This window comes from Harmonia axyridis, chromosome X (assembly GCF_914767665.1).
Source record: "Harmonia axyridis chromosome X, icHarAxyr1.1, whole genome shotgun sequence".
NCBI classification, from domain to species: Eukaryota; Metazoa; Arthropoda; class Insecta; order Coleoptera; family Coccinellidae; genus Harmonia; species Harmonia axyridis.
This window is the reverse complement of record NC_059508.1, coordinates 3136145-3154149: the sequence shown is the minus strand read 5'-3', so window position 1 is coordinate 3154149 and position 18005 is coordinate 3136145. Positions and strand designations below refer to the sequence as shown.

The following is an 18005-nucleotide window of genomic DNA, read 5'->3' as shown; positions in this document are numbered from 1 at the left end:
GTATTGATAAAATTTTGTGACGAGAATTATACAAAAAACGAAAAGAACGAGTATACCGATGAGGAATGCAAAAATCATAGATGACAAATGAGGGGCGACGCTGACAAAGCGCATTTATGAACGAAAATAATAAACCTGGGACATAGATGTTCTCGTAGTGCATTTTGAAAACAATAATATATTCCTAAACAGTAGAAGGGTGCGATTTTTTACTGCCGTGTCGATTTCGATAGAAAGTATAATAATTATTCGTTCATTTTATGGAAAAATTTTCGTTCTTCGTCTTTGGGAGAATTCTGAAATTTTATATTTTGGGAATCTTAGGGGGTGTAATTACCCCCAGTACCCCCTCATTTCTACGCCCTTGCTTAGTACTGGTACTAGTGAGTCGATTAAATGAAGAATGTCTTTCATAAATTATTCGCAAATTTCTATCAGTATTCGCAAATGAGCCATTTCGATTTGTTCTTATTGGTGAACCTTTATTTAGAGACAAACAAATAGATATTTCTGTGATTATAGTTTAAGAAAAAAGCTCTTAACTGTCAGCGGAGAGATATTTCATTTGATTCTCATATTCTACATTCTCAATTAGAAAATGTCAACAAAAATAATATCAACATATAGTCAGCAAAAATTCCTCCGAAAACGGTTCAAGAATATCAAATTTTTTCAAAGTTTCAAGAGATATTCAGTTTTTTGTGATGATTCTATTCTATATTTACACAAAATCACTTCTATAAGATTTCAAGGACTTGACTAATAATTGTATTTTTTGTTCAGAAAGGTTCATATTTTATAGTAACCAAACCTTTCGGAACATTCAAAGATTCATGAATAAAAATATGCATACAAAAGTAGTTTTCGATAGTCTGTAGTTCAAATAGACTGAACTAGTTTCACCAGTCCGATCAAATCAGATTCAAAATGCGAAATATGAAATAATTCCTTACCTAAGACGCTGCATTGAGTAAAAACGTTTGAAAATCTTCTTGCCATGGCTGTGCTTGAAATCGAACCAGGTGGAGTAAATATTAAAGCAAACAACAACTGAACAGAACAGCCAAATACACCAAGTGAAGTCGTGTACAATTACGTACTCTGCGAAATTCTAGAGAGAAAGCTCGAATCGCGCCTATTCATTACCCAAAATTTCTGGGTTCCTACCCCTCTTCGCCTGTAAAAACAACAAACGAGTTGACCGCTTTTACATAGAAGAAGCTACGCTCGGATAGAATCCACTGCAAGATCTTTTACGACCCTCAGGTAGAAAATTCAAGGCGACTCGACAGTTAAAAATTGACGCTTGATGAAGTGCTTTATGAATCAAGGCAGTCAACAATGACAACAATAATATGGACACTTCAAATTTTTTGACGTCAAATAATTCAACCTACTATGACAAAAAAGTATCGGGAATTAGAAAATAAAAGAAAATACATATATGATATGGAATCGCGTTTTTGTCTTCTATTATGGTTGCTGTGGATTTTTGATCTGGCCATCTGAGTAAAGAAGAAAAACACTGAAATTCACATTATGATTCATTATTTCCTCTTTCAACGCAAAATATCTCTATATGCCAAAAAAAAAGAGTTGGTAAGATAATTTGTTCGGAAATCCGAAATTTAAAAAATTCCTAAATATAACCGCTAGGACTTTGAGGTGAAAATATCGTATTAGGTATCATTTTTCATTATCATTGATGGCCAAAAAAAGACAATTTGGTACCAGCACTGAAACTGTCAAAACGTTTTGACTTGACAGTTAAAAATTGACGCTAGTTGAAGTGCTTTATGTATCAAGACAGTCAAAAATGACAACAATAATTCAACCTACTATGACAAAAAAAGTATAGAGAATTAGAAAATGAAAGACAAAATATGATATGGAATCGCGTTTGTCTTCTATTGTGGGTGCCTTGCATTTTTGATCTGGCCATCTGAGATTTGCAGAAAAACACTGAAATTCACATTATGATTCATTATTTGCTCTTTGAAAGCCAAATATCTCTATACGCGAAAATAAATAAGATCGCTGAGATAATTTGTTCCGAAATTTAAAAAGTTGATTAATATAAACGCTAGGACTTTGAGGTAAAAAATATTGTATTAGGTATCAAAGTAGCAATACGTGTTCTCAATACTCTTGTTGGCCAGAAATATCCAATTTGGTACCAGCACTAAAACTGTCAAAACGTTTTGACTTGACAGTTAAAAATTGACGCTAGTTGAAGTGCTTTATGTATCAAGACAGTCAAAAATGACAACAATAATATGAACACTTCAAATTTTTTGACGTCCAATAATTCAACCTACCATGACAAAAAAGTATCGAGAATTAGGAAAAGAAAGACAAGATATGTTGTGGAATCGCGTTTGTCTTCTATTGTGGTTGCCTCGAATTTTTGATCTGGCCATCTGAGTTTAGCAGAAAAACAATGAAATTCACATTATGATTCATTATTTCCTCTTTGAAAGCCAAATATCTCTATACGCGAAAATTAGAAAGATCGCTGAGATAATTCGTTCCGAAATTTAAAAAATTGATTAATATAAACGCTAGGACTTTGAGATAAAAAATATTGTATTAGATATCATAGTAGCAATACGTGTTCTCAATTTCATAACTATTGTTGTCCAAAAATAGCCAATTGGGTACCAGCTCTAAAACTGTCAAAACGTTTTACTAAGATTGAAGCAAGTGGAGACAAGGAAAGTTTTTCTCCACTGCTGGAAGTTCATCTGCCAGCGCTATAGGCAAAATTTCACAATCAAAGTGCAGCCTACAGCATTAAGCAGATTAAAAATCGGCATAACAAAGGGGAAGCAATAGAAAACCATTCGGCCGTCGAACAAGTCGACAACCTGCTAAGAATAGATGTAATTCAATTCGTATATTATCTGCTATTGTTTCATACAGTAAACCTATTCGTTCTCTCGATTTTCTTATATATTTTTCCTATCCAAGAGTATGTAACTTCGGTAAAATATTTCACATATTTTCCGCACAACCGTGTTTTTACTGCAATTTTAGCATAACGCTCATCTGCATGCAGAAACTGTTATGACATTCTATACGTGGATTTGTCACCGACTTACATCTGTAATCTGTCTACACATTTCTGGCACTTACAATGTTTACAACTAAAGTGCAAAGTACTGTAAACAAACTAAATGTCAAAGCAAAAAAAATTAGCACTTCAATAACAATACTATGAAAGGAAAAGTGGCACTTACAATAACAAAAAACCAACAATGCAAGCTAATTCCTTTTCTCATAAAGTCCGAAGGACTTTGAATAGCGCGCTGAAAATAGTTTTTAAGGAATTGGTTTATAATTTTTTATTTGAACCATTTAAAAAAATAATTTTGGCTTTATTCGAATTTTCAAAGCTTACATTTTGCGTTGAAATTCTACTAAAAATTTGTACAGATACGATAAAATCTTGCGATTGCGAGAGATCTATGGAGATAGAGGAAATAATGAACCCCAATGTGAAATTTGTTCTCGAAAAGTTATTTTTATTGAAAATGAAGAATTATCGATAAAAAATACAAAGAAATGAAGTTCCAACAGTTTGGATTTCTAGTGAAATAAAAATTTTATAATGAAAGAAAAAAGGTGGAAGGAGCTTTCAGCGTGTCTCATTACAGCTATCGCGCTTTAAGCTCCGTGAAAAATACGCGAAACTAAGAACAAAGTTATAATGTTGAAATTTTATTTCAATCAGAATTAAAAAATAGGGGAAATTGAAATTTCAAAACACTTAGAATTAATATAAAAAAAGTTTTTCAAGAATATATGAAAGTTTGAATTAAGTTTGGAGTTTGGTAAAGTTCGTCTGAAAAAATTCGAAGTTTCTGTACCAAGTCAAGTCAAGACAACTAAAAGAGATAAAAGCGAAGAAACACGTGTTGCTCAAGTTTGACATACCTGCTTTATTAGAGGTGGTGTTATGGTTTAGTGGAATTTTCGTCTCGATTTTTTGCATAGGGGGTCCAGGTGTCGACATTGTGATAGTAGCAGGGGTTGGCATCATCAAAGTTGACATAGTTAACATATTTGTTTTCGAAGCGTCAGAAGTCACTATGTCACTAGTAACACTGCAAGAACATGTGCGTTTAGCGCGTGCTACACCGAACAGGCAGCGGCGCAAGCCAAAACTAGACTGATAACGTGCTCTTTGCGATTCACATCACGCGACTAAGGGCGCAGGACGTGTACACACTGCCGTCTGAAGACTCGAACTGCCGCAACATAAACCAAGCAAATTTGTTGAGGGAGTGTGTCGCTTTTCGGACATCTAAATTTCTGCGCTGCTCAGATTGGCGCAAGAACTCTGTACCAAACTGGCGAAATTCGAGGAAAACGCAACACACGGTATGTTTCGTTGTGAATGATGCGTTATTTTACCGCAACTGATGAGTGATTACGACAACCCCTCAATGCAGAACTTCGTACTCGTGTTTGAGGGGATAAATAATGAAATTTTATAAAATCAGTCTGAACTCGAAAGTTGATTAAAGTAGTGATTGTAATACTATCATTTTCAGGACTTCAGTTTCGTTGGGTTCAGTTTTGAAGATAATTTGATGTGGTTTAGCAAACAGAGTTGTTTTCCAATTTTTATGCTAATATCGGACTTCTGAGTTTCTGCGCTGCTCAGATTGGCGCAAGAACTCTGTACCAAACTGGCGAAATTTGAGGAAAACTCAACACACGGAATGTGTCGTTGTGAATGATGCGTTATGTTACCGCAAATGATGAGTGGTTACGACAACCCCTAAATGCAGAACTTCTTACTCGTGTTTAAGGGGATAAATAATGAAATTTTATAAAATCAGTCTGAACTCGAAAGTTGATTAAAGTGGTGATTGTTATACTTTCATTTTCAGGGCTTCAGATTCGATGGGTTCGATTTTTAAGATAGAAGTATTGATATGATTTAGCAAACAGCGTTGTTTTCCAAATTTCATGCTGATATCTATTCGAACATCTAAATATCTGCGCTTCTTAGATTGGCGCAAGAACTCTGTACCAAACTGGCGAAATTCGAGGAAAACTCAACACACGGTATGTTTCGTTTTGAATGATGCGTTATTTTACAGCATACGATGATTGATTACGACAACCCCTAAATGCAGAACTTCCTACTCGTGTTTGAGGGGATAAATAATGAAATTTTATAAAATCAGTCTGAACTCGAAAGTTGATTAAAGTGGTGAATGTAATACTCTCATTTTCACGGCTTCAGATTCGATGGGTTCGATTTTAAAGATAGAAGTATTGATATGATTTAGCAAACAGCGTTGTTTTCCAAATTTCATGCTGATATCTATTCGAACATCTAAGAAGCGCAGATATTTATCTGCGCTTCTTAGATTGGCGCAAGAACTCTGTACCAAACTGGCGAAATTCGAGGAAAACTCAACACACGGTATGTTTCGTTGTGAATGATGCGTTATTTTACAGCATACGATGATTGATTACGACAACCCCTAAATGCAGAACTTCCTACTCGTGTTTAAGGGGATAAATAATGAAATTTTATAAAATCAGTCGGAATTCGAAAGTTGATTACAGTAGTGATTGTAATACTTTCATTCTCAGGACTTCAGATTCGATTTTAATGCTAAATTGATGTGGTTTAGCGAACAGAGCTGTTTTCCAAATTTTGTGCTAATAGCTATTCGGACATTTAATTTCTGCGCTGTTCAGATTGGCGCAAGAACTGGCAACACAAGTTGATGGAGTAATTTCATGGAGATATGAAGTTTTCAATCATCAAATTTCATTATACGTAGAGTTTCTGAGAAAACTTCTGGACCATGGACGGAAGGATATTTTTCTCATTTTTTTTCAACTTGAATTCTGAAAATATCTGGGAAGGCCAAATATTTCATCCTCAATCGATTTTAAATTATCGGAGATAATGAAACAATCAGACAGTTTCAATGCAGAAAAAATAATAAAACCGGTAGAATCAGTCGGAAACTGTAGAAGCAATTTGAAAACTCTGTAATTCCCCATTTCCTCCCTAATTATTTGAAACGAATTATCAAAATTTTCATTTCTTAGTTGCGGGAGGTGGAGGACATCTTTGTTATATCTTTAAGAATGAATAATTGTTTTATCCAATTTTAAATTTTCATTATGAAAGTGCATTCAAAATCATTTTGTATATCATATATCTTTGTCGGTCTGTGTCCGCAAATCCTTGAAATTAATTGGAATCCATATTTGATTTTCATGAAATTATGTATGAGCATTTCATTTTAGTCATAGTTGGTTGAATTTCAGGTTTATGCGTGAATGGTTATTTCATGAATTAATTGTGAAAATTCCATGAAATAAATTCAGTTTTATCCAATATAAATGTTATGGGGAATTGGAATGTTTCGTTCCATAAACATTTCAGCGATGAGGCAACATTGTGGTAAACTCATTGCAATTTTTTTAAGATTCTTCACATTCTTAAGAGAAAAATGCGAAAGTTTCAAATGGATATGATTTCTTCTCAATAATTCCGAGGGTTTATTGTTGAAAAGAATAGACCAAAATCCCTCGATGAAATGAGTACAGAAGTTGACTCGAAGAATGCCAGAACAAATTGTCTAATATCTCTAGAAAGAAGGTTTGTATTCCTCTACCTCTTGGCGATATCGAATCCAAGTTTAATTAAATGAAAAAAGGAAACAGATATCATAAGGGTGAATTTAGTTTTAATTACACTTTCTCGAGCGTAGCGTTATATTATCGCCCCAAGAACGAAGATAGCACGTTCGTTCTTGAATGTGTCAATACCACGACGTTCAACAGTTTGCGCTGCAATATTGCTACAATACGGAGCTGATTGTGTAGTTAGTTAGAACCATTACTATTGCCATATATTTCGACTTGGTGCCTTTATTTTCGCCTTTATATATCGAATCCTTTTTGGTTATCCTGTTTCCATATAGGGGAGCTCGAAAATTAGAACACACCCAGTAGGTGTGTGTACGTGAATCTGGTGATATTGAGAAAGAAAAAAAATTGGACTCTTCCAAAATAATACGTTATACAGGGTGATTCACCGGGATGGCCTATTGGACGTTTATGGATAACTTATCATAATTTTGAGCTGAAAATTTGCATATTGGGGTTTGAGACAACGATCTTTCTCCCTAAAATATTTTCAGATCTCTACAACTTTCGGTTATACCGGAAATAGACTACTACTTCCTTATTTCAAATGGCACACCCAGTATATTATTGCATCATTAGATAGCTTTTTTGATGGCAATTTCGGCAATATGCCATACATTGGGTAAAAACTCAATGGTTCATGAGTTATTGGGATTCTTATAAAAAAATAGAGGCGATGAGGACTCACATTTTTTTGAATATTTCAGCAGAAAAAGCTTTTTTCGAAACAATTTTTTTCGTTTTCGATTTCGCAAATACGTATTATTATAAGACTGTTTGCGGCTTGGACCAAAAATGTACAGGGTTGTCATAAGAGGATCATGAACTTGGACAACTCAAATTCATCAAAACTCAAGATTTCCAAATTAGAACCTATATTTTTTATTATTCCATTCGATTCTACGTACAAAAATAGTGGGGGTTACTCAAGCAAACCCTTTACCTAAAATGAATACTTTAAGAGTTATCGAGGAAGAACTTCAAATGAGGAAAAACCGCTATTTATAACTGTGTTAATAACTGTCTAAAATTCGATGTTTGGATATTTAAATTTGACATATCAAGAATTGTAACGAATTATTCGTAATTGAAAATTGTATTAGTTTATGAATTCCTCAAAAATTTCTCAAGTATTCATTTTAGGTATAGGGTTCGTTCAAGTAACCCCCACTATTTTTGTACCTTGAATCGACTTAAATGAAAAAAATTATGGGTTCTAATTTGAAAATCTTGAGTTTTGATGAATTTGAGTTGTCCAAGTTCATGATCCTCTCATAAACACCCTGTACATTTTTGGTCCAAACCGCAAACAGTATTATAATTCTGCCTATTTGCGGAATCGAAAAGGAAAAAAAAAATTCCGAAAAAAGCTTTTTCTGCTGAAATATTAAAAAAATGTGAGTGATCATCGCTACCACTTTTTTTTATAAGAATCCCAATAACTCATGAACCGTTGAGTTTTTACCCAAGGTATGGCATATTGCCTTGCCATCAAAAAAGCTTTTCAAGTATGCAATAATATACTGGGTGTGTCATTTGAAATAAGGAAGTAGTAGTCTGTTTCCGGTATAACCGGAAGTGGTGGAGATCTGAAAATATTCTAGGGAAAAAGATCATTGTCTCAAACCCCAATATTTTCAGCTCAAAATTTGGATTAGTTTTCCATAAACGTCAAATGGGCCATCCCTGTGAATCACCCTGTATTTTGATTTATATCCTTTTATCGAATACGAATCAGGCGAAAGCAATGATATTTCGGAAAGATTTGATGCTTGATGGGAGTTTCAAAAAACCGATAAAATTGAACAGTAAAAAATTAAATGATAGATGACATTCTGCGTGGGTATGACGTCAGTTGGACTGCGGAACAAAGAATTCTCGAAGATTTAAAAAAAAACAGATCAACTTCTGTTATAAGGATGGCGATTTCCATCATGAGTTTATTCCGAAAAAAACACCCCCATGAAGGTGGCATGAACCCCCAAATGTTTTGAATAGGGTAGATATGTTGAGTGTTGGTTAGTTTGAAAGTTATTCATGTTCTTCACACACCCCAGTTGAAATTTTTCAAATTGGTTCATTATTCACGAGATAATGTAGTAATAATGAACTTACCGTCAAAATTTTATCTTAAACAGAAAGTTGAACCTTTCAAACTCAGGAACCTAAGAGTTTTGAAGAATCTTAAAATTTTCAAGATGGGAAAAAGAACTATGACGACATTGACCCGAAAAAAACACCTGAGGGTGGCAATAAGCCCCAATTATTTTAGGGAGGAGTTGATGTGGTTTAGTTCAATTAGGATTTTTAGAAAACAAAAAAAGCTTCTTAACTGAAGCACATCCGTAATTTTCTTTCCTATCAAAAAAAATTTGAGGTTTTTACCACCCTCAAGTGGTTTTTTGAGAACAAAGTCGTCATAGGAATTCTTTCCCCCTAATACAAAACTTGAGAATTATTTTTGGATTTTTCAAAACTCCAAGTTTCATAGAAGTTGGCCTGTTTTTTTTTATATTCGAAAATTCTTCGTTTCTGAGATCTGAGGAGGAGGCAAACTTTCGTTCGGACACCCTGTATGAAGCACAATTATAAGAACTTAAAGTGCTTTAATTTATCCCTTCAGCTCCGTTTTTTCAAATATACGATTATTCTTATTGCTCTCTCTTGTCATACAAGTACATACAAGTGACTATGTATATGGACATACCCGAAAGAATAATTCCATATAAAGTAACAAAATTAAAGTTGGCAAACTATGTTTTTATGGCTGCCTCCTCTAGTTTTTCACTACTATTATCATGTAGATGGCTTGGTGATTGAGGGTATTTTCGCTTTCATTTTTAATGACAAGTTGCTGTCGTTTGCAATAGGGAATAACAGTTTAACGAATTATTCGATTTGAATATTCTGAAAATTTCGACTCTAATGATTTCAGAAAAAACAGTTGGTATCATCGGCAATCAGGAGCGTCTCCAATAAGTTTGAAAATCCTTCCAATTTGAGAAGTTTCCACGGGAGAGGGACATCGTACGTTATCATTACAACCAATTTTCGAATGAAAATTTGATCTATAATTTCATATTATTTCAACCGACAAACTTTCCAGAAACCAAGGGTGAAGGAACTTTCGTGGGAAATTCGCAAGTCTTATCAGGGTTTCTTGATCTCGATATAAATATGTTCAGAAAGAATTATTTATTGATCTTCATAAGAAATGCAACAAAAGCAAAGGCAAATTATTAATTCAGCTTCACGATACAACTGTATATTGATCTCAATCTAAAATATGAATGAGCAACGTAAATTATTCAATGAGTTCCACCGTCCAGGAAAATGTATTAAAAAAAAATTAAATGAAATACATGAGAAGGGATGGTAATGAGAGTATGAGAGGGGAAATGAGAATGGTGTATAATTAGTTCTATTTCAATCAAAAGAACGGTAGATATTGAAAATAACCAGGCAATCAGATATGAAAAGAAGGGATAGCTATACACTTGCCAGAAGATTTACTCATAATAATTAATGAAACTAATTCTTCGAGTAATCTTGTTTTTTCCCTCAAAGTGAAAGCAAATTAAAATGAAAGTAACAAATTCTAGTACACTTTCCGGCGTGGTTACTGGGAAAACAAAAGAAGGGTTATTAGCTAATAATGATTAAAAGAAAACCCCTTTCTTTTAAATAGTATTCGAAGCGGTTTTAGCTTCCCGACTTTAAATGAGGGTGAAAATTCCTACTCTAATTCAAGAATACAGGAGTTTCAGATTATCAAGAACTTTGGCCAGTTCGTTGGGGGTTTCAGAAGGCAAAAAGAAATGCAGGGAAACAATTTCATGTTTATGATTTGTGGAAAACCTGATTATCGGCTCAACTTTTCAGTTTTCCCGGAACTATAGAATATTTTCACCTTTGGGAAATAAGGGAGTTACTTCCAATAAAACTTGCATAATCTATTTGGAATAGAAAAAATGAACAAAACCCTATGCGAGGCAATAGATTCAATCCGTTGAAGTTTGTGTGTTCAGATAACGATATATAAAAAGTTTTGTTAGATTTTCTGATTTAATATTATTAAATTGGCATGGAAAAAACGCGCATTCTACTGAATTGATATTCAAAACTATATAAGAAGAGGTGGAACATTTTCTATTCTGTTCAATCAAATAATATACGTGTCAAATTCCATTATTTTGTAATGCTGAATGTTTGCGATTTACGAAAAAAATTATTTTATGAAGTTTGTATTTTGTGAATTTGCCACTTGAAATAATCTAAAATGACTAATAAAGACATACATCGACTCATTATTCGTCGTATTATAGACAAATTTGAAAGTGTCTATAATACGAATGTTGTTTGGAACTGTTTAAGTGAAATAAACAAGATTTTTTGCTTCCATCGTGACAATGAATGAAATATGGATTCACTCCAGAGTCAAAGAGAGTGTCAGCTGTGTGGAAAGCAGTCCTAAGTAACCAAAATCTTAAGAATCAGCTGACCAGGTTATGGCATCCGTATCCTGGTAAATATTAGTGCATATCAGGCCAATTGAACAGTCCCCGATCTGATGCACAGATGGCGGTGCTAGTGTTAAACGATTTTTAGTTAGTACCAACCTTCAAACATGTCAAAATTTGTCAGCAGTCCGACCATTAGTTTGTGAGATATTGATTTGTGAGTGTAGCTACTTTTGTTATTTGAAAAGAGATGGAAAAAAAGAATTTCGTGTGCTGATAAAATATTGCTTTTTGAAGGGAAAAATTACAGTTGAAGCAAAATCTTGACTTGATGAAGAGTTACCGGGGTCTGCACCAGGAAAATCAACCATCATTGTTCGGTATGCTAAGTTTAAACGTGGTGAAATGAGCACCGAAGACGACGAACGCAGTGGACGCCCAAAAGAGGCTGTCACCGACGAAAAATCAAAAAAGTTCACAAAATAATTTTGAATGACCGTAAAGTGGAATGGGTGCAGCGCGAGCTCACAATCGATCAAAAGCAACAACGTGTTGATGATTCTGAGCAGTGTTTGAAGCTGTTTAAGTGCAATAAACCTGAATTTTTGCGTCGATATGTGACAATGGATGGAACATGGCTCCATCATTTCACTTCGGAGTCTAATCGACAGTCAGCTGAGTGGACTGCACATGATGAACCGAATCCAAAGCGAGGAAAATCACAACAGTCAGCTGGCAAGGTTATGGCATCGGTTTCTGGGATGCGCGAGGTATAAAATTCATTGATTACCTCTTGATTATTGTATCGTTTAAAGGATGAAATCGTTAAAAAACGCCCTCATTTGAAGAAAAAAAGGTGCTGTTTCATCAAGAAAATGCGCCGTGTCACAAATCAATGATCATAAAATTGAAAACATGTATTGCAATTTTAATACTGAATTTAACTTCTAGCTCTAATAATTTCGTAGTTTTTCATTCGAATTTTGAATCCGGCTGTTAAATAACAAAACAAAGTGTTTCTAATTATACGTTAATTCTAATTTATCGAATGTAGGATGTTTGGAATGCGAGAAAAAATAAAAAAAACCATAGTGTTGAATGTGTGGTGTTTTGATTCATCATTTTGTTTATGTATGGGATTTCAATGAACTTTTGTCCCAAGCGTGAAGAACATGCTATCGATATACGTCAAGACCATGAGAATTATGGTTCTGTGAAAACTTGTGCCGAACGTTTACTTTTAAATCAACTGCCAGGTATAATGCCTGTGGGACACTAAGAACTTTTCTCTCAAGAAACAATAAATCGACATAAAAGGTCGAAAATTACAGTTCTTATGGATATCGGTTTGAATTCCTTCTCGTATCGTTGACTGACGTAAAGAGGGCAAAAACGGAATACCTGATGGAGTTGAATTTCAAGTGGCTAAAACTGTCAATATGCTAGTAAATTTTGTACGAGCAGAAGAAGAGGGTGAACGTAGTGTTAACAGATGCCTACAATATCGGCTGATTTAGATACCTTTCATGTTTTCTGCTGCCTATCCGTTGAACATGTATGAGTGAAATTGCATTTTACTTTGTTATAATGATTTGCAAATTCTAGAAATGTTTGTAGCAAAAATAAAAATTGAAAATACTGAATTTTTGACACAAGATTCTCCTATACCGATAAAGTATGATTTTAAATTTGGAATAACATTCATATTTTTGAGCTCTCAGAGCACATTCCGTATTTTGAGTCAGGAATGGTCTCAAAACATCGAAAATCGAAAAAAATCAAATATTTCAGTCTATTTTAAATGTTGCTTGTTTATGTTCCAAATAATTTTAAGTTGCAAAATTTCATATTGATTGCATCAACAGAGCAATCGGAAATCTGGGCAGATTATCGAAGAAAAAAATGTCCAAAAATTTCGTAACAAATACAGGGTGCCCCGGGAAGAATGGGACAAACTGATACCATGAATTAAGGACATCATGGAGGACTCGTATCAAGAGTTTTCAATTGCCTGAGTACCTTCGTTTGGGATATACAGGGTGATGTTCATCTTATGGGTGAAATTTCACAATTTTGTCACCCTTTACTAGCGCCTTCCTTCAATATTTCTGAAATCGAGTAATTCAGATCCGGACTAGGAAAATTTCAGACTTTTCCTATTTTCTTGAATATTGTATGTAAGTATATTGTAATGTACGTGAACATTATGAATTTTTTTCGTTTTCGTAACCACAAAGAATTAATTCATAATAAAAATTCTAAATCTCTGTTTGACACGGTCATACAATAAATATTTCCTCTTAGAGTGAATATTTTTTAGTTTGATACCTCTTCAATTAATCCACCGAATAATTTCAATTTTTGAAGTTTTGTCACCCATTACTATCGTCTTCCTTCACAATTTCTGAAATCGACTAAATCAGATCCGGACCAGGAAAATTTTAAACTTTTTCTATTTTCGTGAATATTGGATCACCCTGTACGTTGATATCATGATTTTTTTCTCGTTTTCGTAACCACCAAGATTCAATTCATAATAAAAATTCTAAATCAGTGCTTGGCACCGTCATACAGGGTGATCAATAAACATTCCCTCATGAAAGAAATTGCATAGTTCAAGAAATCTTGAATTTATCGTTAGAATTATTTCGAGGATCGCAGTTTTTTCACCCTTTACGAATGCCTTTCCTTAATTTTGCTCAAATTATTTAGAAAACTTCTAATCTGCAAACTGGATGAAGAATAGAACAAAAACATTAAATATTTGAACTTGAAAACAATGAATCAAAAACTAAATAAATAAAATATTTTCAGTTCAGCAGGGATTGTTCAAAATAGTATCCTTCTATTTCCACACATTTTTGAGCACGTTGACTCAGTTGTCACAGATTTCGCTATCGTATTCGGTTGAGATTTAATAAAATCTCGTAAATCAATAATTCTTTGTAGCAAATGCTTCATACTGTTAGTCTGTACCGCATAGACCTCCTCATAATGAATAATCCAAGGGTGTCAGATGAAGGAATAGAGGAGGCCAAGCCACATTTCCACCATTGCCAATCCATGTGTGACTCAGTCAAATATTCACGCACTTTTTTGGTTAGTGCGCATTAGATCCATCATGTTGCAACTACAACGTTTCCATTGGAATGTTTTTTAACAAACAATATTATGTTTCTGAAAATTTCCATGAATTTCTCCTGTCTACCTATTATCAAAAATATAAGGGCAAATCAAACGATTGTTGTTGTAGTTACCGCACCAAAAATTTAACGAGAATTTAACTTGGGATTGTTTATTGATCACCCTGTATAAAGGTGCCAAGCAGAAGATTTAGTTTATAATGAATTAATTTTTTGTGGTTACGACAACGAAAAAAAATCTTATTGTTTACGTACAGGGTGTCCAATATTCACGAAAATAGAAAAAGTCTAAAATAGTAATGGGTGACAAAACTTCAAAAATTGAAATTATTCGTTGGTTTAATTGAAGTGTTATTGGACTGTAAAAAAATTCACTCATGAGGGAATGTTTATTGATCACCCTGTATGACCGTGTCAAACAGAGATTTAGAATTTTCATTATGAATTAATTCTTTGTGGTTACGAAAACGGAAAAAAATTCTAATGTTCACGTACAGGGTGATACAATATTCAAGAAAATAGGAAAAGTTTGAAATTTTCCTAGTCCGGATCTGATTTACTCGATTTCAGAAATATTGAAGGAAGGCGCTAGTGAAGGGTGACAAAACTTCAAAATTTGAAATTATTCGGTCGATTAGTTGAAGAGTTTGTGTCTGTAAAATTTCACCCAACGAAGGCACTCAGGCGATTGAAACCTCTTGATACGAGTCCTCCATGATGTCCTTAATTCATGATATCCGTTTGTCGTATTCTTCCCGGGACACCCTGTATGTAATTTAGATTAATTACGGAAGAAAATTCGCGTTGAAGTGGAGTTGATCACTTCTGAAGTAATTGAAGGCGAGCCATGAAAATATAATGTTATTTTGAAATTCATACAAATCTGGATATCCAACATTGAATAAGATTTATTTTAACAATTGTTATAATTGATTGATGGAAAGTTTGCCTATTTTGCCAGACATGAAGTATAACAGTTAGATAGTTATCATTGCCAGCTACACTTCTCCTTCTAACATAGCAAAATATGACGTTTTTATCATACGTTTCCACTTGATCAATCTTGAGATCAGCGAAATAATATTATTATATTACTTTTTGAATTAAGCTACATCATCGAAGAGTTTGGATGCAAGTTGCATAAAATGACCGAGTCAAGCGAAAAGAGCAGAGATAGAGTTTCCAGGAAGAGTTTTCAGGAACTGTTCTCAAAGTCAAGATGATAGAAAAGCTATTGGTGCCAATATAAACATTTCAAACATTTAAGTGATATTTGTAGCCCAACATCGCGACAGCAAACACATTGAGTTTTCTCCTTTCATATCGATTTACATACTTTTATAACAATGCGGCAAACTTCTCTCACTAGCCCTCTGCGTCTTGATAACATCAAATAAAGTAACAGGTGGTTAAGGGTCCACACCCATGATCCTACTTCTAAGATAGACAGGACCGTAATAAGGGGGAAGTTTAGAGACGAATTTGTTTTCGTTCTTTTTACTGAGATTTGAAAAAGTCTAGGATATCAAGAATACGTTTTCATTTGTTTTATTGAAATATGTTCATTTTTTTAAGTATCTGATTGACTTGGTCGGTACTTGGTATTTGATATTGAATACAAGTATTCTAATTTCCGATGTAAATAATCATTGTTTCGCTACACAGAGGCTTCATTGTGCATAAGTAAACTTAGTGATGGACAAATTTCATTTACAGGCTAATTCAAAAGTCCAGATCATAAATTTGCGAAGTGGTAGTTTTTATTATTTTTAATTAATTTACTGAGGTTCAAATTGGTTTTGAAAGAGGTTCTCAAATCATATTTATTTCTAAGATATGTGGCAATTTTTTCATAAATAGTTTTTGTGTGATTTATTGAAATGTACCCAAGATTTTTTTTTCTTTTTAATATATCATTTTTATAGCGTTTTGTTTGATTTTCATTTGTCAACTATGAATTTTTCTACGAAAGAAAGAGAACAGAATAAATTACACACTTATCGCTGAAGATAGTTCAGAAAAAAATATTCAGATAATAATAATGATAGTAGAATATAAAATAGTTACAACCAATTAATCATAAAAAATCTCGTTGAAAAAATAAAAAGAGCAATTCATCAAATATGTTTGGAAATGAGGCAGGCAAACGCCCATCGATTAATTTCATTGACATATTTCGAAAACCTTTTAAAATTAAATATGAAAACTGCATTCAGCTCGCACTCCTTTTTAAAGCAACAACATACCCCCCAAAATACACAAAATTTCACGATTCAACTTTGATTTGGATACATCAACATGGACGTTCATTCAAGACTTGATTCAAAGAAGGTGAAATAAATATATGTTCAAAATAACAATGTGAATATAATGATAATTAGACTGATTTTTGTCGTCAACTATTTGGTTCAAAGTTTGATTGGATCAGAAACTAAACATAATGAAACTAAATTCAAAACGCACAGAATCACTCAAAAATGGTTTAGTGTTTTTTATTTTTGAATTCCACACATCTCTGAACGTGAGATAAATATTATAAGAGCGTTAGTTTCTTTTATCTTGAACTCTTAAATGGTTGTTCTTCATTGTGAAATTGGACAAATTAAAAGAAGCAATTCCTAAAAATCGAAAACCACAAAATTTTCACATGAATGTTCACGCATGTTCAAACATGTTGCAAGCACTTAAGAACAAAAAATGTTTTCGAATTTTTGCCTTAAAGGTCCCTGGTTTCGAATCAAAATTTCATAAAACCGAAACATACGTAGTCAACAATATAATATCAGTACAAATTCAAAATCTAATATTTTATAATTAATATATTAATCTTTCTTGATTCGATTCCTGGGTATTGACAGATTTTTTTCACCAAATTTTGAGAATGTAGCTTTTTTAGTTTCATAGAAACACATATCCTGAAATTGAAGTGTAGAAACGTAAATTTTGAATGAGATTTTAACTGATTTGAATTCATAATAAAATGAAAGAAAAAACGAAACATACCTTTTGGAACTTTCCATTCTAAAGTTAAAGTTCCTAGTACACCAACGACGTAGAAGGTTTCATATTCCAAATCGAAATGATCAAAGAGGTCTAGATCCATTTCTGTTGTAGATTCCAATTGAAAACAAAATTAAATAAAATCACAAATAAAATGAAGCGTTAGCTACACGCTACAAACACACGTTTTCGTAGTGACCGTTGTGTTAACCTCCAAATGGATCTTTTCAACCGATTTTCTCCACCACCCCCTCCAACCAATGACATCAAGCTGTCAACCGCCAGAATTTGAATTTAAAAATTATTTCTGTATATAACGAAGTGATGCACCTAGCATCACATTATAATATCTATTATTCTCCTATTTCGATAGAGAAAAATAAAGGATCTGTGTATTATGAATTCAATTGATCAATATCTGTTGTAAATTATAATCCCAAATTCCCAGAGGAGCCCCTTCTCGCACTCGTAAGCGAATGCGCAAACTCCATTAGTGGCTAATGGCGCAAGCGTACGGCAACTTCGAACGATTCTTCACTATCTTTATTGTGGTAGGTCAAAGCGCAAACTCAAAGGTCGTTCCATTACGAACTCTGATGGATTCACGCAGAACTTAAGCCTAATGGAAATGGAATTGAACCGAATGGTACTATGATTATTCTCTAATAATTTATATCTTCATTTGCTGAGGTTTAATACCAATGTAGGTTGAAAA

General features: G+C 33.5%; 1 protein-coding gene across 6 annotated transcripts in view; it reads right to left on the bottom strand.

The window, feature by feature from the left end:
* LOC123686716 (nucleolysin TIA-1) overlaps positions 1 to 18005 on the bottom strand; it is a 446243-nt gene that overhangs the window by 114834 nt on the left and 313404 nt on the right. The window contains exon 1 of one of the 6 annotated variants that reach the window (XM_045626962.1): positions 17294 to 17470. The exons of 4 other annotated variants lie outside the window; for them this stretch is intronic. In XM_045626962.1, coding sequence (XP_045482918.1) covers positions 17294 to 17393 — 100 coding nt within the window. In that variant the 5' untranslated portion in view covers positions 17394 to 17470. Of the gene's footprint in view, positions 1 to 3936; positions 4246 to 17293; positions 17471 to 18005 lie in introns of those variants that run through there. One more of the 6 variants, XM_045626961.1, reaches the window with a different exon arrangement.